Source organism: Pristiophorus japonicus, chromosome 27 (assembly GCF_044704955.1).
Source record: "Pristiophorus japonicus isolate sPriJap1 chromosome 27, sPriJap1.hap1, whole genome shotgun sequence".
Lineage (NCBI taxonomy): Eukaryota > Metazoa > Chordata > Chondrichthyes > Pristiophoridae > Pristiophorus > Pristiophorus japonicus.
This window is the reverse complement of record NC_092003.1, coordinates 9,949,193-9,971,063: the sequence shown is the minus strand read 5'-3', so window position 1 is coordinate 9,971,063 and position 21,871 is coordinate 9,949,193. Positions and strand designations below refer to the sequence as shown.

The 21,871-nt window shown below is 51.7% G+C and overlaps 1 protein-coding gene across 2 annotated transcripts; it reads right to left on the bottom strand.

Moving 5' to 3' along the window:
* Nucleotides 1-3,174: 3,174 nt before the first annotated feature.
* Nucleotides 3,175-21,638, bottom strand: cdca5 (cell division cycle associated 5). Of its 2 annotated transcripts, none has more exons than XM_070868264.1 (7): nucleotides 21,597-21,638; nucleotides 18,101-18,165; nucleotides 17,298-17,351; nucleotides 16,438-16,476; nucleotides 13,340-13,381; nucleotides 10,571-11,098; nucleotides 3,175-4,289 (listed from the first exon to the last, which is right to left on the bottom strand). In XM_070868264.1, the coding sequence occupies exons 1-7, from the start codon at nucleotides 21,613-21,615 to the stop codon at nucleotides 4,266-4,268; spliced, it is 771 nt and encodes a 256-aa protein (XP_070724365.1). In that variant the 5' UTR covers nucleotides 21,616-21,638; the 3' UTR covers nucleotides 3,175-4,265. The 2 variants fall into 2 exon arrangements, with proteins under 2 accessions (XP_070724365.1, XP_070724364.1); XM_070868263.1 differs by having other exon boundaries at nucleotides 4,201-5,469.
* Between the last annotated feature and the right edge of the window lie 233 nt (nucleotides 21,639-21,871).

Here is a 21,871-nt window from a genome sequence, read left to right as displayed (position 1 = left end):
AGTCTTTATAAAACACTGGTTCGGCCTCAACTGGAGTATTGTGTCCAATTCTGGGCACCACACTTTAGGAAGGATGTGAAGGCCTCGGAGAGGGTGCAGAGGAGATTGACCAGAATGGTTCCAGGGATGAGGGACTGTCATTACATGGAGAGACTGGAGAAGCTGGGGTTGTTCTCCTTGGAGGTCGAGAGGAGATTTGATCGAGGGGTTCAAAATCATGAGGGAGTCTGGACAGAGGAGATCGAGAGAAACTGTTCCCATTGGTAGAAGGGTGGAGAACCAGATGACACAGATTTAAGGCAATTGGCAGAAGAACCAAAGGCGACACGAGGACAAACGTTTTTACGCAGCGAGTGGTTAGGATCTGGAATGCGCTGCCTGAGAGGGCGGGGGAGGCAGACTCAATCGTGGCTTTCAGAAAGGAGTTGGATAAGTAGTTGAAGGAAAATAAATTGTAGTGCTATGGGGAAAGGGCGGGGGGGAGTGGGACTGGCTGAGAGCCGGCACGGGATCGACGGGTCCAGTGGCCTCCTTCCGTGCGATAACCGTTCTGTGATCAGTGAACTGTTGATGGTTTTTGAGATGTGCGAGTGAGATTGCCATCTGCACTCTTCAAACCATCATACGGGAAAAGAGGCAGCTAGCGGACATCCTCACAAGGGCCTTTGCTGGCTGCGGAACGATCTTTGCTTTGTAGATCTCTCCCCCGACTGCGTTGGTTCTTCTCCATAAATATTGCAAAGTGCCGCAGTACAGCGGGACCTGGGGGTACTTGTGCATGAAACACAAAAGGATAGTATGCAGGTACAGCAAGTGATCAGGAACGCAAATGGAATCTTGGCCTTTATTGCAAAGGGGATGGAGTATAAAAGCAGGGAAGTCTTGCTACAGTTATACAGGGTATTGGTGAGGCCACACCTGGAATACTGCGTGCAGTTTTGGTTTCCATATTTACGAAAGGATATACTTGCTTTGGAGGCAGTTCAGAGAAGGTTCATTCGGTTGATTCCAGGGATGAGGGGGTTGACTTATGAGGAAAGGTTGAGGAGGTTGGGCCTCTACACATTGGAATTCAGAAGAATGAGAGGTGATCTTATCGAAACGTGTAAGATTATGAAGGGGCTTGACAAGGTGGATGCAGAGAGGATGTTTCCACTGATGGGGGAGACTAGAACTAGGGGGCATGGTCTTAGAATAAGGGGCCACCCATTTAAAACTGAGATGAGGAGAAATTTCTTCTCTCAGAGGGTTGTGGATCTGTGGAATTCACTGCCTCAGAGAGCTGTAGAAGCTGGGACATTGAATACATTTAAGACAGAGATAGACAGTTTCTTAAACAATAAGGGTATAAGGGGTTATGGGGAGCGGGCAGGAAAGTGGAGCTGAGTCCATGATCGGATCAGCCATGATCGTATTAAATGGTGGAGCAGGCTCGAGGGGCCGAATGGCCGACTCCTGCTCCTATTTCTTATGTACTTTATTCAGCTCCGTTGCTGTCCCTAAGGCCATCGTTCCAAATAAGTGTAGCTAGTCTTAACCTGCTGAGTGCAGAGGACATTATTTTTTTAATTGATTCACGGGATGTATGCGTCGCTGGCAAGGTCCAGCATTTATCGCCCGTCCCTAATTGCCCCTTGAGAAGGTGGTGGTAAGCCGCCAGGATTGTGACCCAGCGACGATGAAGGAACGGCCATTATATTTCCAAGTCGGGATTGTGTGTGTGTGACTCGGAGGGGAACATGGAGGTGGTGGTGTTCCCATGTGTCTGCTGCCCTGGTCCTTCTAGGCGGTGGACATCGCGGGTTTGGGAGGAGCTTTAACCAAGGTTCCCTTTAAGCTTTCCCTTTAAGTTGTCTCGGGGTCCTGTACAGCTGTCCCGCAGGATTGAGCCAGTGACTCAATGCAACAAATGCACGTGCACGAAAATTTAAATGGGACGCGTAGTTCCCAAAAAATTAGGAGAAACATTGATTGCAAGCACGTGTAAATCTCAGGACAGCGATTAGGTTTATCCTTAAAAGATGCGCTGCAGATGTCCATCAGAGGCGGTCCCTCGAATGAGGATGACTTGCTTCTACGAGAATTCACAGATGTTTTAATGAAGTACCCGATGTTCCAGTCCTAAACTCCAATTGAGGGGGTGGAAGATGCCTGTGGGTGGGTTTTTTTTAACGTGGGGTGACTGTTGCACACCAGCCACCACACGGGCTTGACAGAGCGAGGTCTTGGTCCAGTGGCAAGGGTTAACCAGGACGACTGGAGACCAGCTCTGCTGCACGGACCTAGTGCGCGCACATATCGCAGTGTGGGCTGGGCCCGTGCTGCCCCTGGGCCCTCGCCTCTTCTGGGCCCCGTACCCTCATTCGCTGCATCTCCCACGAGCTGCAGTTGTAAAAGCACGCTGTATATACATCAATACATGAGTAAAGAACTCGCGCTTGAACCAATGCACTTGTAGTAGTGATAAAATGTCCTCTCATACTCTTCTGCGTGGCCAGATTGTTAAATTACAGATAGCAGTCGTATCAAACCACTTGTCGCAGGTGGGAGCAACATCAGAGCCAAGGCGCCCCAAGCACCCAATGAAGCCTTTGTTGGGGGCACGGATCGTTTGCCAAATCTCATGTTGCAATGTCCTGCTTTGCTGGCCTCTGCAGAGCAGTGGGTTTTGTATTCATGTCCCACTCAAAGCAGGCACGAGAAAACATAAGATACAGGAGCAGGAGTAGGCCATATGGCCCCTTGAGCCTGCTCCGCCATTCAATAAGATCCTGGCTGATCTTCCACCTCAACTCTACCTTCCCACCCGACCCTGATATCCCTTGATTCCTCTAAGGCAACCATTACTGTGTGGTCTAGTGTCAGTCGCTGCTCATCAAGGGTAAAGCCTTGCTTGAGGATCACTTAAGTGGCAGCTGTGGCTCAGTCAGAAGGTTGTAGGTTCGAGTCCCACTAGAGACTTGAGCACATAAATCTAAGCTGCCCCTCCAGTGCAGTGCCGAGGGAGCGCCGCACGGTCAGAGGGGCAGTACCGAGGGAGCGCCGCACCGTCGGAGGGGCAGTGCCGAGGGAGCGCTGCACTGTCGGATAAGACGTCCTACACAAGTCAGCTGTGTTAAGTACGGCACGTTCATATGACCCGGTTCCTAAAAAAGACCCATTAAAACACAAAGCTTTTTTAATTGTCATTTATTAGCCACGATAAAATCGACGCACACACTAACAGATCAGATACAACCACAGTGCCAGCAGCAGACCTATTTAACATACTGATGGATCTTCTGTGGTGGGGGTCTGGTGCATGATTGTGATGTTGCATGCCAAACTGTGCGGCCCCTTTAAGGCCAAGGCTCCAATCGACAAATCTGAGTAACTGTAACTATTTACTACCCGCTGAAAGCTGAAGGTGCTGGTAACTTACACAAGTTGCAGGCTTCAGAACAGAGACTGGGCTTTATGCTTTAAAAAAAAACATATATGGTGCATTCTGTAACAGCACGCTGTCTGGTATGTGTTGCAATTCATATACATCAATACACGAGAGGAAAGGACTCATTTCAAATCAATACTCTTTCAGTAGAGTGATATAATATTCCCACGTACAGAGTGCCCAGATTGTTAAACTACAGATTGCAGGCGTGTCAAACTGCTGCCAAGTTTGATGGTTTTCCTTAAACGATAAGCTTGCAACAGAAGCGACGTAATAGACAGCAAATGTTCAGTTCAATCGCAAAATGTAAGTAATTGCCACGCAGGTTTAACGCTGGATTTGATTCAAGCAGCAGTGAGCTCCCGCACACTGTGAATGTCCCGAGCACGTGTTCGAGAAAGTTTGACGGCCGCCCATCCCGCTTTTAAATTGACGGCGTGTGGTTTCAGGGTTAACGACGTGCGCATACTTGCGCGAAATTGATTCACCCGCTGGAACTGGCCAGGGCCAGATCAGCCCAGCCATTGACCTCATTGGATGGCGGAGCAGGCTCGAGGGGAAGAATGGCCGACTCCTATGAATGCCCTTTCTTATGTAACCACTCTCACCATCAGCGTATCGCGCCAGTGAAATGCCTCCCTTTGTAGGAGACACTCGGCTGAAGGGGGGTCGATATCGGTGCTGCACGCTTCGCACCGCAGGAACGTTTCGGACACTCGGACATCCCAGTGACAACACACAGGCTCAGTGTAACACAACAACGTTTCTCCGCAGAACTACGCAGCCCCTTTAGGCACCGGGCGGCCCCTTCCAACTTGCGCACACGGGCGGTTATTCAATCGAGGGACTGGCAAGCGGGCTGTAACATCAAGTGGAGCCTTTAGTATGTAGAATTCTCTACTCCAGCTTCATTCAGCTGCGCGACTGAACAGGAACTTTGATCAGGGGTCAAACGGCATTGAATGGGAAAGGAAGGTTTATGCTTCACCCTTCAGAGAGAGGCACGGACTCCCTCTGCCTATTTCAGATGATCCCACGGCACGTTTACCGGTTACACCAGGTTCTAACATTTCCCACTTGCATTTTAAAAACACACAATGGCGCATAATTTGTCCTTTTTAATATATAAAAAACCAAATCAACCCACAATTATGATGTTTAATCATTTTCTCTTCTCCTGGCCTTCCCGAAGCTGAGCTATTTAAAAAAAAAAATACAAATGCAAGGAAGCATGGGGAATAAAAAAAAACCCCAGAAAGCACAACGCCGCGAGCATCCGAATGAGGCGACAGGTGAGTGATTGCTGTGTGGACTCTACGCCCTGACCCCACCCACCCCGGACAATATTCCGCGTCCGGCTGTGTGTGTTTGAACGGTCGGTGCTGTAGGGGCGAGGGGGAGGTTAGAGAATAACCGTTTGACCAACGCTGCCTCTCGGTTCCTCCCCTCCGCCCCCGAGGAGGGCGGTGTTCTGTTTACGACGGAGACACCGCCGTCGGTCAGATCACGATCACCTACCACAGCGGGTCAGCGCAGCAGGAGGGCACGCACTCGCAGAGCTGACGACAAAGGCTGAATTGTGGGCCCGACCAGCAATCTGCAACGGAGGTAGTCGGGAATGACGGTGAACAGGAGCTGGCAGCCGGTGAAAGATCAGGCGCGCTTGCTTGGCAACGTGTCCGCGAGCGGCAATATTGCAAGGGGGCAGTATAGTCAGTCCACTGCACCCCCCTCCCACAGATCAGAAGTTACTCACCATGGGATATATAGCCCCTGGCTCTACATTCCTACAACTACTGGGTAAAAAGGCAGTTCTTTGCTTCTCTGATGGCTGGATCCCTCAGCACGGGGCCCCATGCAACTTATGAAACCCTCTAGTGTTCTTAGATGCATTGATTTCTGTCTCCCCCCCCCCCCCACACCCCAAAAAGACGACGCTGGTTCCCGTTGATGCTACATCACTCCACAAGCAAATCAAAGCGCTCCGCTTCTTCGAAACTGGCGTTCATCTGAGCAGCCCATTCATCCAGTGCTAACTTCTGTAAAACAGGGGGGGGCAGAATCAGGTCAGGCAACAATGAGCAGGTAACGTGGACTCGTTAGGCAGAGAGCATCAAATGGAGCCTTTAGTGTGCACAATTCTCTACTCCAGCTGTGGAGGCTGGGTGGTTGAATATAGTTAAAGCGGAGATAAGACAGATTTTTGAGCGATAAGGGAGTCAAGGGTTATGGGGAGCCAAGGGTTATGGGGAACGGGCGGGGAAGTGGAGCTGAGTCCATGATCAGATCAGCCACGATCTTATTGAATGGCGGAGCAGGGTCGAGGGGCCGAATGGCCAACCCCTGCTCCGATTTCTTATTAATACCAGCTTAATCTCCCATGCACAGGCAAGCTGCGAATGGGGGCGCTCAGACGCTTGGGTCGGCTCAGAGTCACAGGTGAAAGGTCAAAGGACGGCGACTGGCCGTTGATGAGCATTACCGATTGAGAAGCTAGCAGCCCGACAATGTTGGGCAGGTCGGGGCAATAACGAGACACATCTCGTTACTAACTGCAAGGATGGCTCCCCCCCACACTCTACTCAGCATTAACTGGCTCCCACGGTCAGCTGTGGCTCAGTGGGCAGCACTCTCACCTCCTGAGTCAGAAGGTTGTGGGTTCAAGTCCCACTCCAGAGACTTGAGCATAAAAATTTAGGCCGACACTCCCAGTGCAGTACTGAGGGAGTGCCGCACTGTCGGAGGGGCAGTACTGAGGGAGCGCCGCACTGTCGGAGGGGCGGTACTGAGGGAGCGCCGCACTGTCGGAGGGGCAGTACTGAGGGAGCGCCGCACTGTCGGAGGGGCAGTACTGAGGGAGCGCCGCACTGTCGGAGGGGCCGTCTTTCGCCTGAGAAGTTAAACCGAGGTCCTGCTTGCTCTGTAGGGTGGATGTAAAAGATCCCATGGCCACTATCGGAAGAAGAGCAGGGGAGTTCTCTCCGGTGTCCTGGGGCCAATATTTATCCCTCAATCAATAGCATTAAAAACAGATGATCTGGTCATTATCACATTGCTGTTTGTGGGAGCTTGCTGTGCGCAAATTGGCTGCCGTGTTTCCCATATTACAACAGTGACTACATTCGAGAAGCACTCCATTGGCTGTGAAGCGCTTTGGGACACCCTGAGGTGGTGAAAGGCGCTATATAAATGCAAATCTTTATTATTTTTTTTACACACTGCTCATCTAAGAAAAGATATTTATAAAATGTAGAACAGAAGGGGATGCAGATCAGCATTGTGGCTGGCATTTCAGTAAAGCGGGGATTGTGAAATTACCGTATGATGCTTGGGTAGTGTCTGCAGAGCTACCGAACACGGGGTTGAAATACCGGTGGGAATAGCGGTTAGAACATTGAGGTGGACAGATTAACATCACGAAAGCAGCACATAGCACATTAGTCAGCTCTGTCCCCTCCCTTTAAAGATGTGACTTTAGGTCAGAGTAACATTATGGGATGTACGATCGGCAGCTTAAGAGGGCGGAGAAGGGAGGATGTAACAGTCAGTGACTCAACCTCAGCAGTTTCCACCTCCCTACCATCGCCTGTCTCCGCCCCTGCCTCAGCTCATCCACTGCTGAAGCCCTCATCCACGCCTTTGTTACCTCTAGCCTTGACTATTCCAACGCACTCTTAGCTGGCCTCCCACATTCTACCAGACGTAAACTAGAGCTGATCCAAAACTTGGCTGCCCCCGTGTCCTAACTCGCACCGAGTCCCACTCACCCATCACCCCCTGTGCTCGTTGCCCCGTGCCCTAACTCGCACCGAGACCCGCTCACCCATCACCCCCTGTGCTCACTGCCCCGTGTCCTAACTCGCACCGAGTCCCGTTCACCCATCCTAACTCGCACCGAGTCCCGTTCACCCATCACCCCCTGTGCTCGTTGCCCCGTGTCCTAACTCGCACCGAGTCCCACTCACCCATCACCCGCTGTGCTCGCTGCCCTGTGTCCTAACTCGCACCAAGTCCCGCTCCACCCATCACCCGCTGTGCTCGCTGCCCCGTGTCCTAACTCGCACCAAGTTCCGCTCACCCATCACCCCTGTGCTCGCTGCCCCGTGTCCTAACTCGCACCGAGTCCCGCTCACCCATCACCCCTGTACTCGCTGCTCCGTGGCCTAACTCGCACCGAGTCCCACTCACCCATCACCCGCCGAGCCTATATTGGCTCCCGGTTAAGCAACGCCTCGATTTCAAAATTCTCATACTTACTTTCAAATCCCTCCCCTCCCTATCTCTGGATTCTCCTCCAGCTCCATCACCCCCAAGATATCTGCACTCCTCTAATTTTGCCCTCTTGAGCATCCCTGATTTTAATCGCCCCACCATCGGTGGCCGTGCCTTCAGTTGCCTGGACCCCAAGCTCAGGAACTCCCTCCCTAAACCTCTCCGCCTCTCTCTCCTACTAGACGCTCCTTAAAACTGACCTCTTTGACCAAGCTTTTGGTCATCTGCGCCAATTTCTACTTAGGTGGCTCGGTGTCAAATCTTTGTCGTATAACGCCCCTGTGAGGCACCTCGGGACATTTTATGCTAAAGACACTACCCCCTGGGGGGACTTGTGCATGAAACACAAAAGGATAGTATACAGGTACAGCAAGTGATCAGGAAGGCTAATGGTATCTTGGCCTTTGTTGCAAAGGGAATGGAGTATAAAAGCAGGGAAGTCTTGCTACAACTGTACAGGGTATTGGTGAGGCCACACCTGGAGTACTGCGTGCAGTTTTGGTTTCCATATTTACGAAAGGATATACTTGCTGTGGAGGCTGTTCAGAGAAGGTTCACTCGGTTGATTCCAGAGATGAGGGGTTGACTTATGAGAAAAGGTTGAGTAGGTTGGGCCTCTACTCATTGGAATTCAGAAGAATGAGAGGTGATCTTATCGAAACGTATAAGATTATGAGGGGGCTTGACAAGGTGGATGCAGAGAGGATGTTTCCACTGATGGGGGAGACTAGAACTAGGGGGCATAGTCTTAGAATAAGGGGCCGCCCATTTAAAACTGAGATGAGGAGAAATTTCTTCTCTCAGAGGGTTGTAAATCTGTGGAATTCGCTGCCTCAGAGAGCTGTGGAAGCCAGGACATTGAATAAATTTAAAACAGAAATAGACATTTTTTTTAACCGATAAGGGGATAAGGGGTTATGGGGAGCGGGCGGGGAAGTGGAGCTGAGTCCATGATCAGATCAGCCATGATCGTATTAAATGGTGGAGCAGGCTCGAGGGGCCGTATGGCCTACTCCTGCTCCTATTTCTTGTGTGCTTGTATGAAAACAAATTGTTGCTGTTACTGAAAACACGGAGAGAGAGAATTTCCGACAGAGTGCCCAGAGGATAAACAGAGAGTCTGCTCACTGACCGGGACATGTTCCAACAGCTGGGGAATGTTGGAAGAAGTGAATCACTGAAGTTCCACAAAAGGAATCTGACAGAGAAATGCCTCAGGCCGGGACACTGCCCGCCGTTCCAGTTCGAGACCCGCTGTTGTCAGGTTTGCGACTCGGACGGTGAACTTTGGACGTGAACTTCTGCTTATAGCAGCAGCATCTCCTGCAGTGACCCTCTTGGCACTTTAATACTGTAGGAGCGTGAACAGTGTGTAAGAGCCCCCCCACCAGCTGCGCTCCACGCTATCAATGCAACCAATACACAACCCCCCTGAGGTCAGAGGACATCGGAGACAAAGGTATGTATGGCTCCATGGCCCCACCCCCCCCCCCCACCGATACAGAGACTGGGTCTCCGCACTCCACAGGAAGTCAGCCTGACCGACATTAGACCAGTAAACGGGAAAGAGCAACATACAAGGGCAGCCTCCCCAGAAAAGACTCGCATTTCACCAGCTCAGGACGTCCCAAAGCGCTTCGCAGCCAATCAAGTACTTTTCGGAGTACGGTCACTGTTGTAATGTAGGAAACGCGGCAGCCAATTTGCACACAGCAAGCTCCCACAAACATCAATGAGATAATGACCCAGACATCTGTTTATAGTGATGTTGATCGAGGGATAAATATTGGGCCCAGGACACCGGGGAGAATTCCCCTGCTCTTGTTCCAATAGTGGCTGTGGGAATGTTCAAGTCCACTTGACAGAGCAGACTCGGTTTAATATCTCTTCGAAAGACTGACCACCCGATAGTGCGACGCTCCCTCAGTACTGCCCCTCCGACAGTGCGGCGCTCCCTCAGTACTGCCCCTCCGACAGTGCGGGGCTCCCTCAGTACTGTCCCTCCGACAGTGCGGCGCTCCCTCAGTACTGTCCCTCCGACAGTGCGGCGCTCCCTCAGTACTGCCCCTCCGACAGTGCGGCGCTCCCTCAGTACTGCCCCTCCCACAGTGCGGCGTGCCCTCAGTACTGCCCCTCCCACAGTGCAGCCCTCCCTCAGTACCGCCCCTCCGACAGTGCGGCGCTCCCTCAGTACTGCCCCTCCGAAAGTGCGGTGCTCCCTCAGTACTGCCCCTCCGACAGTGCGGCGCTCCCTCAGTACTGCCCCTCCGACAGTGCGGCGCTCCCTCAGTACTGCCCCTCCGAAAGTGCGGTGCTCCCTCAGTACTGCCCCTCCGACAGTGAGGCATTCCCTCAGTACTGACCCTCCGAAAGTGCGGTGCTCCCTCAGTACTGCCCCTCCGACAGCGAGGCACTCCCTCAGTACTGCCCCTCCGACAGTGAGGCACTCCCTCAGTACTGCCCCTCCGAAAGTGCGGTGCTCCCTCAGTACTGCCCCTCCGACAGTGAGGCACTCCCTCAGTACTGCCCCTCCGACAGTGAGGCACTCCCTCAGTACTGCCCCTCCGACAGTGAGGCACTCCCTCAGTACTGCCCCTCCGACAGTGCGGTGCTCCCTCAGTACTGCCCCTCCGACAGTGAGGCACTCCCTCAGTACTGCCCCTCCTACAGCGCGGCGTCCCCTCAGTGCGCAACTGAAATTTTCCTGGCGTGGATTTTGCACTGAAGTCCCTGGAATGGGACTCGAACCCACAGCCTTCTGACCCAGAGGCGAGCGTTTTACCCAGTGAGCCACAGCTCTGCCGGCAGCTTTGGAAGAACGGCGGGAAGCCTGCATAAAGGCGCCGGCGGGAGGCGTTTCCGTCTTACCTCGATCTGGGGAACTTTCCGTTTCTTCTTCTTCTCCTTGGCAACGGTGACGCCAGGAATATTGACGTCCCGCGGCACGAGGGAGGCAGCCGCGGGGGGCCCCCGCCCCGGCATCTCCGCGCACTTGCCCCGGGGGGTGGCGGCTTTGACTGGCGAGACGCCCGGCAGGGCCTCGCTGGCCAGGAGTCTCTCGAAGCCGAAGAAGGACCGGCGTGCCGAGGCCGGCTGGTTGGGCGTGGACGTGGACGTGTCGGAGCCGTTGTTCGGGGAGGAGCCGCCGCTCGCGTCGCGGAGCCCGAAGGGGCTCAAGCGGCTGTAGGAGCGCCGCACCTTCTGGGTCAGCCACGTGACCCCGTCCTCCGGGAAGCCGGGCGCCGTGTCCAGCGAGGCCCCCGTCCCCTGGGCGGTGGAAGTGGCGGGCGCAGACGCCGGGGGCAAGGTCACGACCCAGCCCCCGCCAGAGCTGGGGGCGTTCTCCGACCGAACCGAGCCCTCGCAAACATTCTCTTTCGTGGCCTTGGGTGAAACCTGTAAAGACGAAAAAAGACTTTCAGTTCAACTGAGATACATCCCAGAATATTCACCGCGAATATTCGCCGCAAATATTTGGCATCAGTCATTTCTGTAAGAGCTCCACCTATTGGACTGCCATGATAATGCAAGTACTGATGTAAATTTTTTTAAAGGGTCATGTGGCAAGGTCACATGACGATGGTTTCTGTATCAGCCATCTTTGCGAGCGCAAGCCCGCATTTCTGAAAGGCTTTGCTTCGGCGCGTTGTGGAGATATCGAAAGGGCTAAAAGTTGCAAGAGTGAAGTTTGGATTAAAACAGGCTGCTCGAGTAGCTGGTCATTTATCCTAATCTGAGGAAGGACATTCTTGCTGTTGAGGGAGTGCAGTGAAGGTTCACCAGACTGATTCCCGGGATGGCAGGACTGACATATGAAGAAAGACTGGATCAACTGGGCTTATATTCAGTGGAATTTAGAAGAATGAGAGGGGATCTCATAGAAACATATAAAATTCCGACGGGACTGGACAGGTTAGATGCGGGAAGAATATTCCCGATGTTGGGGAAGTCCAGAACCAGGGGTCACAGTCTAAGGATAAGGGGTAAGCCATCTAGGACCGAGATGAGGAGAAACTTTTTCACCCAGAGAATTGTGAACCTGTGGAATTCTCGACCACAGAAAGTTGTTGAGTTCAGTTCGTTGGATTTATTCAAAAGGGAGTTAGATGTGGCCCTTATGGCTAAAGGGATCAGGGGGTATGGAGAGAAGGCAGGAATGGGGTAGTGAAGTTGCATGATCAGCCATGATCATGTTGAATGGTGGTGCAGACTCGAAGGGCCGAATGGCCTACTCCTGCACCTATTTTCTATGTTACTACGATCTGGTTTGTGTATAGTAGTTCAGAAAGCAGTTAGCCGTGATCTCAGGACAATGCCATTTGCTTCTACATCGTCTGCATGTTAATTGTCTAAATGTACTCTGCAAAGAAACAAGAATTCGAAGGTGTTGATGAGAGTGTGAAGGTAAAGATGAGAGTTTGACCCACACACATTGGACACTGGACATTTGGAAGGGGTGTGCCTCACAAGCAGCCACTGGAATCGGAGCAAGCACAACGTTGGCTTGTGAAGTGTTTGTGTTTCAGTAGCTTTCACACTTGGTTTGTATAGTATGAATGTTTGAATAAAAGACTTGATCCTGCCTTTACTACAACTGAGTATGTGTGTAATTCGACATTTAAAGCAACGAAGCAAAAAGAGCAAAGAAGCTATACAACACCATCCTGTGTAGTATGTTCCTTTGTAAGGCCGTAAGAATATATCACAATTTCCAAGTAATTTATTGCACGCGAACCTCTTGGGGAACATTTAATAATGTGAGGGGCCATTCAGCCCCTCAAGCCTCTTCCGCCATTCAGTTACGTTTCGCCTAATCTGCACCTCAACTGTATTTACCTGCCTGTGCACCCCAGCCGTCAATACCCTTACCCAACAAAAAAATATCTTAATCACAGTCTTGAAAGCTCCAACTGCCCCCAGCATCCACAACAGAGAGGTTTAGGGAGGGAGTTCCAGAGCTTGGGGCCCAGGCAACAGAAGGCACGGCCGCCAATGGTGGAGCGATTATAATCAGGGATGCTCAAGAGGACAAAATTGGAGGAGCGCAGACATCTCGGGGGGTTGTGGGGCTGGAGGAGATTACAGAGATAGGGAGGGGCGAGGGCCACAGAGGGATTTGAAAATAAGGATGAGAATTTCGAAATCGAGGCATTGCTTAACCGGGATCCAATGTAGGTCAGCGAGCACCGGGGGTGATGGGTGAACAGGACTTGATGCGAGTTAGGACACGGGGCAGCAAGCACAGGGGGTGATGGGTGAGCGGGACTCGGTGCGAGTTAGGACACGGGGCAGTGAGCACAGGGGGCGATGGGTGAGCGGGACTCGGTGCGAGTTAGGACACGGGGGCAGCGAGCACAGGGGGTGATGGGTGAGCGGGACTCGGTGTGAGTTGGGACACGGGTCAGCGAGCACAGGGGGTGATGGGTGAGCGGGATTAAGTGTGAGTTAGGACATGGGGCAGCCGAGTTTTGGTTCAGCTCTAGTTTATGTAGGGTAGAATATGGGATGCAGCCAGGAGTGAGTTGGAATAGTCAAGTCCGGAGGTAACAAAGGCAAGTGGTTGTTGTTATCAGGCATTCTAAAGTCAGTTTCCGAGGACCCGAGTCATGTGAGAGGCAAGTCCGTGCGTATACTCACCCGGGGGCTGCGCCTTGGTGCTGTGGTGATACATGTGGTGAGCTGGATGAGAGAGAATTAGGTTAGTGTTACGTCTCAGCAATATCTCAATAACCCCATGGAACCCCCCCCCCTCCCTTGTCCACTCCCAAAGGCAACGAGCAGCTTTCTGATTGGTCACTTCATGAGCAAGCTGCACATCGTGTAGTTTAGGCTTCGCGACAAGTTTGGGTATTGTAAAGTATGCATCTGTGTATGCGCTGGACAACGTGGACCAGTTCCCATACCTCGGGAGCCTAGTATCAACAAGGGCAGACATCGACGACGAGGTCCAACACCGCCTCCAGTGCGCCAGTGCAGCCTTCGGCCACCTGAGGAAGAGAGTGTTCGAAGACCAGGCCCTCAAATCTGGGGCACCAAGCTCATGGTCTACAGGGCTTAGTGATACCCGCCCTCCAGAGACATGGACCATGTACAGTAGACACCTCAAGTCGCTGGAGAAATACCACCAACGCTGTCGCCGCAAGATCCTACAAATCCCCTGGGAGGACAGACGCACCAACGTTAGCGTCCTCGACCAGGCCAACATCCCCAGCATCAAAGCACTGACCACACTCGACCAGCTCCGCTGGGCAGGGCCACATTGTCCGCATGCCCCCAGACACGAGACTCCCAAAGCAAGCACTCTACTCGGAACTCCTTCACGGCAAGCGAGCCCCAGATGAGCAGAGGAAATGTTACAAGCACACCCTCAAAGCCTCCCTGATAAAGTGCAACATCCCCACCGACACCTGGGAGTCCCTGGCCAAAGACCAGTCCGCCCTAAGTGGAGGAAGTGCATCCGGGAGGGCGCTGAGCACCTCCAGTCTCGTCGCCGAGAGCGTGCAGAAACCAAGCGCAGGCAGCGGAAGGAGCGTGCGGCAAACCAGTCCCACCCACCCCTTCCCTCAACGACTATCTGTCCCACCTGTGACAGGGACTGTGGTTCTCGTATTGGACTATTCAGCCACCCAAGGACTCTCTTTTGGTGTGGAAGCAAGTCTTCCTCGATTCCGAGGGACTGCCTATGATGATGATGCTCACAGGTTTGTAGAGCTGATGCATTGCGAGTGGCTTAGGCAGTCACATGATGTTCACAAGATTCAATAAAACCCCAGCCAGTTGGGTTCAGGGGATCCACGATGAGGTATGCAGTTGTGAGCCTGGTGGATGAACTGGTAATGTGTAGTGTGATTGTTAAACAAATAAAGCAATGTGTTGCTATGAATTCTTAACCAAAGAACCCATGAAGCAAATACATTACAGGTATCACCCACAGTCTTTGCTCAACTGCCAAACCCTCCAGCCCACACGCTCTTCCTCCTCAAAAAGCGCTGAAATCCAGGACTGACTGCAGCTAATGTCTCCAGCTCAAGTTCATTGAAACATACAAAATTCTTTCAGGGCTCGACAGGGCAGGAGGGACTTCAGTTACGAGGAGAGGTTGGAGAAGTTCAGACTGTTCCCCTTGGAACAGAGAGGGTGAAGAGGTGACCTAATCCAGGTTCTCAGGATGACGAGAGGTTTTGATAGGGTAGGCGGAGGAGGATTATTCCCACTGGCGAGCGGGCCAATAACCAGATTGAAAATCAGTGGAAAAAGAATGGGAGGGGCGATGAGGAGAAACGTTCTCACTCAGAGAGCTGTGGGGATCTGCAACGCTCGCCCCCCTGAAACAGCAGTGGGTGCTGGTTCCATCAATAATGTTCAACGGGAGTTGGACGGGTTCCCGAGGGTGAGGAGCTGACAGGGTTGGGGACAGAGAGCAGAGGGGGTGGGGACTGAGAAACCACTGCTCTTTCACAGAGCCGGCACAGGCTCGACGGGCCGAATGGCCTCCTCCTGTGCCGTTAGCCTCTATGATTTCTACGAAAGGCTTAATTGGAGGACCGTTGAAAATGGTTTCCTGCGACTGGACGTGTATCTTCCTCGTTAGTTCGCTAGAGTGGGAATAAACGGGACTTTTTCGGGGTGGCGGGCAGTGACTAGTGGGGTACCACAGGGATCAGTGCTGGGGCCCCAGCTATTCACAATATATATAAATGATTTGGATGAGGGAACCAAATGTAAAATTTCCAAGTTTGCTGATGACAAAACTAGGTGGGATTGTAAGTTGTGAGGAGGATGCAAAGACACTGTGAGGTGATTTAGATCGGTTGAGTGAGTGGGCAAACACATGGCAGATGCAGTATAACGTGGATAAATGTGAAGTTATCCACTTTGGTAGGAAAAACATAAGGACAAAGTATTATTTAAATGGTGATGATTTGGGAAGTGTCGATGTACAGAGGGACCTGGGTGTCCTTGTACACCAGTCAGTGAAAGCTAACATGCCGGTGCAGCAAGCAGTTAGGAAGGCAAATGGTATGTTCGCCTTCATTGCGAGAGGATTTGAGTACAGGAGCAAGGATGTCTTACTACAGTTATACAGGGCCTTGGTGAGACCGCACCTGGAGTATTGTGTGCAGTTTGGGTCTCCTTACCTAAGGAAGGATATACTTGCCATAGAGGGAGTGCAGCGAAGGTTCACCAGACTGATTCCTGAGATGGCAGGACTGTTGTATGAGGAGAGATTGGGTCGACTAGGCCTGTATTCACTAGAGTTTAGAAGAATGAGAGGGAATCTCATTGAAACATATAAATTTCTGACGGGGTTGGATAGACTGGATGTGGGGAGGATGTTTCCCCGGGGCTGGGAAGCCTAGAACAAGGGGTCACAGTCTTAGGATACGGGGTAGGAAATTTAGGCCCGAGATGAGGAGAAATGTTTTCACTCGGAGGGTGGTGAACCTGTGGAATTCTCCACCACAGAAGGCTGTGGAGGCCAAGTCACTGAATATATTTAAGAGGGAGATAGATAGATTTCTAGAAACAAAAGGCATCAAGGGGTATGGGGAAACAGCGGGAATATAGTGTTGAGATAGAGGATCAGCCATGATCATATTGAATGGCGGTGCAGACTCGAAGGGCCGAATGGCCGACTACTGCTCCTATTGTCTATGTTTCATTGCAGTTTGGTTTTGCCTGGTGGAAAGGCTGACGCAGTTTCGCAATAATGCTGTGGCACGTGTACTACTCACCTTGGAGTACTGTTGAGACTCCCCTGAAATTCGCTTTAGCTAAACAGAGAAGGGGGGGAAAGAAAGAGAGAGAGAAAAAAATTATGTTAGTTCTGAGGCAGCTTCTCAGGCGTTTCCCAACTCAAACCAAGAATCAGAACATGGGCCACGGTAGCATAGCGGTTATGGTACGGGACTAGGAATCCAGAGGGCTGGACTAAAGATCCAGAGACCAGAGTTCAAATCCCACCACGGCAGCTGGGGAATTTAAATTCAGTGAATTAAATAAATCGGGAATAGAAAGCCAGGATTGGTAACGGTGACCATGAAACTACCGGATTGTCGTAAAAAACCGACCTGGTTCACTAATGTCCTTTAGAGAAGGAAATCTGCTATCCTTACCCGGTCTGGCCGGTATGTGACTCCTAACAGCAATGGAGAGAGCAAAGGGTTATGGGGAGCGGGCGGGGAAGTGGAGTTGAGGCCAGGATCGGATCAGCCATGATCTTATTGAATGGCGGAGCAGGCTCGAATAGCCGACTCCTGCTCCTATTTCTTATCTTATGTTCCATTAACTGCCCTCTGAAATGACCTAGCAATTCACTCATTTGCACCAAACCACTACGAAAAAACAATACCACCCAACAGCACTGTGGGAGCACCTTCACCACACGGACTGCAGGGGCTCACCGCCACCATCTCAAGGGGCAATTGGAAAGTAAGGAGGACTTGGATTTATACAGCGTCTTTCACGGCTACCAGACATCTCAAAGCGCTTCACAGCCAATGGAGTGGTCACTGTTGGAACGTGGGATGGGCAATAAATGCTCAGCCTTGCCAGCGACACCCACACGTGAGAAGAAAAGAAAATATTCACTTACCACATTTTTCTGGGGTTCGATCTTTTTCAGAACGATTGAGCGTTTGACAGGAACCTGTTCCACAATAAATAACCTGGGTCAGTGACGGAACATGGTCTAACCCTCAGTACTGCCCCTCCCACAGCGCAGCGCTCCCTCAGTACTGCCCCTCCCACAGTGCGGCGCTCCCTCAGTACTGCCCCTCCGACAGTGCGGCGCTCCCTCAGTACTGTCCCTCCGACAGTGCGGCGCTCCCTCAGTACTGTCCCTCCGACAGTGCGGCGCCCCCTCAATACTGCCCCTCCGACAGTACGGCGCTCCCCCAGTACTGCGCTCCCTCAGTACTGCCCCTCCGACAGTGCGGCGCTCCCTCAGTACTGCCCCTCCGACAGTGCGGCGCTCCCTCAGTACTGCCCCTCCGACAGTGCGGCGCTCCCTCAGTACTGCCCCTCCGACAGTGCAGTGCTCCCTCAGTACTGCCCCTCCGACAGTGCGGTGCTCTCTCAGTACTGCCCCTCCGACAGTACGGCGCTCCCCCAGTACTGCACCCCCTCAGTACTGCATCAAGAGTGTCGGCCTAGATTGTGGACTCAAGTCTCCAGAGTGGGACTTGAACCCACGACCTTCTGACTCAGAGGCGAGGGTGCTGCCCACTGCGCCACACATGTAACAAAAACAAACCGAACTTCAATCCTCATAACTTAAATTCTGAGTCATCTTCACCCCTTGCCTCTGTAGCTCTTTGAGCGCGATATTTTTCCCAATGATTAGGCAAAAGTAATCCAGAGATGGTTCAATATACCACCAACCAATCTGGTACTCACCGAGCTTTCTGTATTCTCTATTGCCGACAATCGGCCAGATTTCCTTCTCAATGGTGGTTGTACATCTAAAAACAGAGATAAAGTATGATTCGGGGCTCTCGTTGCCTGAGGAAACACAATTTGCCTCCCTTGCTTGCCGCTGTCTCCAATGTATTCATACAGGATGGTCTCATTCACTCCTAGGGTTTTGCGCAGTATTTTATTCTGTGTATGTATTCTCCTCACCCCCTTTACTGGAATAATGTACACTGCCATCTCAGTTTCTGAACTAAACTTTCACTAGGTTATCAGTAAAGTGTCACGGAGAATTTGTGCCGTTCTTGTCCACTTGAACTGAAATGCCAAATAGCATAATGGTAGATTGTGTACTTCCAAGTTTAGGTTAAAGATTGAAAGAGTACAGGTCTGTCACTGTATAACACTGGGGTACAGTACTGGTGGGTACAGGTCTGTCACTGTATAACACTGGGGTACAGTACTGGTGGGTACAGGTCTGTCACTGTATAACACTGGGGTACAGTACTGATGGGTACAGGTCTGTCACTGTATAACACTGGGGTACAGTACTGGTGGGTACAGGTCTGTCACTGTATAACACTGGGGTACAGTGGGTGGGTACAGGTCTGTCACTGTATAACACTGGGGTACAGTACTGGTGGGTACAGGTCCGTCACTGTATAACACTGGGGTACAGTACTGGTGGGTACAGGTCCGTCACTGTATAACACTGGGGTACAGTACTGGTGGGTACAGGTCTGTCACTGTATAACACTGGGGTACAGTACTGGTGGGTACAGGTCTGTCACTGTATAACACTGGGTTACAGTACTGGTGGGTACAGGTCTGTCACTGTATAACACTGAGGTACAGTGGGTGGGTATAGGTCTGTCACTGTATAACACTGGGGTACAGTACTGGTGGGTACAGGTCTGTCACTGTATAACACTGGGGTACAGTACTGGGTACAGGTCTGTCACTGTATAACACTGGGGTACAGTACTGGGTACAGGTCTGTCACTGTATAACACTGGGGTACAGTACTGGGTACAGGTCTGTCACTGTATAACACTGGGGTACAGTACTGGTGGGTACAGGTCTGTCACTGTATAACACTGGGTTACAGTACTGCTAGGCTATCACAGAATCAATGCATCAAACAGGAGGATTACTTTAGTGTAACAGACCCATACCACATCCCTGTGTGGCACACTCGGTCGGAGCAATATTGAATCAGTCCACAAGCAATAAAGTCACTGTAACAATGATGCAGCATTCAAGGGCTCGCTATCCCTGCAGCACTGTTGTACGTTAAGGCCAGTCACTTCCATAGGGAGTTGTGTTCAGCTGATTGTAGTGGGTGTGACGGACTTTCATCTCTGGGACCTGGATTTCAACCCAGGGTTCGTGCTGGGGTTTATACACTCTTGTTATTACATAGTATTACCAGCCCAGAAACAGGCCATTCGGCCCACCGCTCCGTGCCGGTGTTAATGTCCACACCAGCCCCCTCCCACCCCTTCTCCATCTCACCCCGTCACCCCATCCTTCTATTCCCTTCTCCCTCATGTGTTTATCCAGCTTCCCCTTAAATGCATCGATACTATTCGCCTCAACCCCTCCCTGTGGCAGCGAGTTCCACATTCACACCCCTCTCTGGGTAAAGAAGTTTCTCCTGAATTCCCCATTGGATTTATCAATGACTGTCTTATATTGATGGCCTCTAGTTCTAGTCTCCTCCACAAGTAGAAATATCTTCTCTACGTCTACCCAATCGAACCCTTTCATAATTCTAAAGACCTCTATTAGGTCACCCCTCAGCCTTCTCTTTTCTGGAGCAAAGAGATCCAGCCTGTTCATCCTTTCCTGATAGTTATAACTTCTCAGTTCTGGTATTATTCTTGTAAATCATTTTTGCACCATCTCCAGTGCAACTATATCCTTTTTATAATATGGGGACCAGAACTGCTCACAGTGCTCCAAGTGCGGTCTGACCAAGGTTCGATACAGGTTTAGCATAAGGTCTCCCATTGCCCGTGTACCTGCACGCCATTTGCAAGCAAGCTCTACCAGTATGTGTAACTAAGCAGGGACCAGGTCTTGTTTCCGACCACTCAATTGCACGGTGCACTGCACAATCTGTGTTCAATGCATAGCCTAGCTTCTAACACATCAAGCTGGATCAACATTCGTTGAGAACATTCGGGGAGCGGGTAGGTAAGTGGAGCTGAGTCCACGGCCAGATCAGCCATGATCTTGTTGAATGGCGGAGCAGGCTCGAGGGGCTAGATGGCCTACTCCTGTTCCTAATTCTAATGTTCTTATGAGAAGAGGGAGTGGAGACTATAGAAACATTAATAGCATAATTTCATACTTCCAGGGAAGAAAATTCTTTAAATTTGTAGGAGAGCATCTTTTCTGGAGTGGGAGGGCAAGGAGCAGCCCAATATTTGCAGCGGGAGGGGCTTGGAAGAAGTGCACCAATATATGGGGGGCTTCTTGGAATGCACCAATATTTACAATGGGGGGGGGTGAGAAGTGCACCAATATTTACGGGGGGGAGATAGGAGTGCACCAATATTTACAGGGGTGGGGGGGGGGAAGAGAGAATTGGAATGCACCAATATTTACAGAGGGGGGGTGGAGAATAGGAGTGCACCAATATTTTTTTTGTGTGGGAGAAAGGAGTGCACCAATATTTACAGGGGGGGGCACCAATATTTACAGCGGGGGCGGGGTGGGGGAGAGATAGGAATGTACCAATATTTACAGGGAGGGAGAAAGGAGTGCACCAATATTTACGGGGGGGGGGGGGGGAAGAGATAGGAATGCACCAATATTGACAGGGAGGGGGGAGGGGGGAGGGAGAAAAGAGTGCACCAATATTTACAGGGGAGGGGAAGAGATAGGAATGCACCAATATTTACAGGGGGGGGGGGAGATAGGAATGCACCAATATTTACAGGGGGGGGGGAGATAGGAATGCACCAATATTTACAGGGGGGGGGAGATAGGAATGCACCAATATTTACAGGGGGGGGGTGAAATAGGAATGCACCAATATTTACAGGAGGGGGGGATAGGAATGCACCAATATTTACAGGGGGGGGAGAAAGGAGTGCACCAATATTTACAGGGGGGGGGCACCAATATTTACAGGGGGGGGGAGGAGATAGGAATGCACCAATATTTACAGGGGGGGGAAATAGGAATGCACCAATATTTACAGCGGGGGGGGGGGGGGAAGATAGGAATGCACCAATATTTACAAGGGGGGAGAAAGGAGTGCACCAATATTTACAGGGGGGGAGAAAGGAGTGCACCAATATTTACAGGGGGGGGGAGAAAGGAGTGCACCAATATTTACAGGGGGGGGGAGAAAGGAGTGCACCAATATTTACAGGAGCACTCACTAACTGACTCTCCTCTCGCTCCCTTCCTTCCCCCTCTCTCTCCCTGCCTCACTCACTCACACACTCCCTCTCCCTGCCTCCCTCACCTGAGCGCACTGCCGCCATCTTTCTCTCTCTCCTCGAGCCGCCGCGCGGGAACTGGAAAGGGAATTCGAAACAGCCACCGCCCGCTCTGATTGGCCAGGGTGCCGAAGGGGGGCGGGGCCCTACCTCCCGATTGGCTCTTTGGGGACTTTGACGCTGATTGGCTACAACCCGCCTGCATCCTGATTGCAGACAGTTGCCCCCCCCCCTCCTGTCGTCTGTGCTTCCGATTGGGCCGCGCAGGAGGATGCATCGATGCTGATTGGTCGCAACCGTG

Excerpts from the sequence above, each read along its gene's own strand:
- cdca5 (XM_070868263.1), bottom strand. Across the intron at positions 17,352-18,100 it reads TAGAGAATACAGAAAGCTCG|GTTCCTGTCAAACGCTCAAT; the intron begins GTGAGTACCAGA and ends ATTGTGGAACAG. Across the intron at positions 5,470-10,570 it reads GGAAAGTTCCCCAGATCGAG|AAGTTAGCACTGGATGAATG; the intron begins GTAAGACGGAAA and ends CCTGTTTTACAG.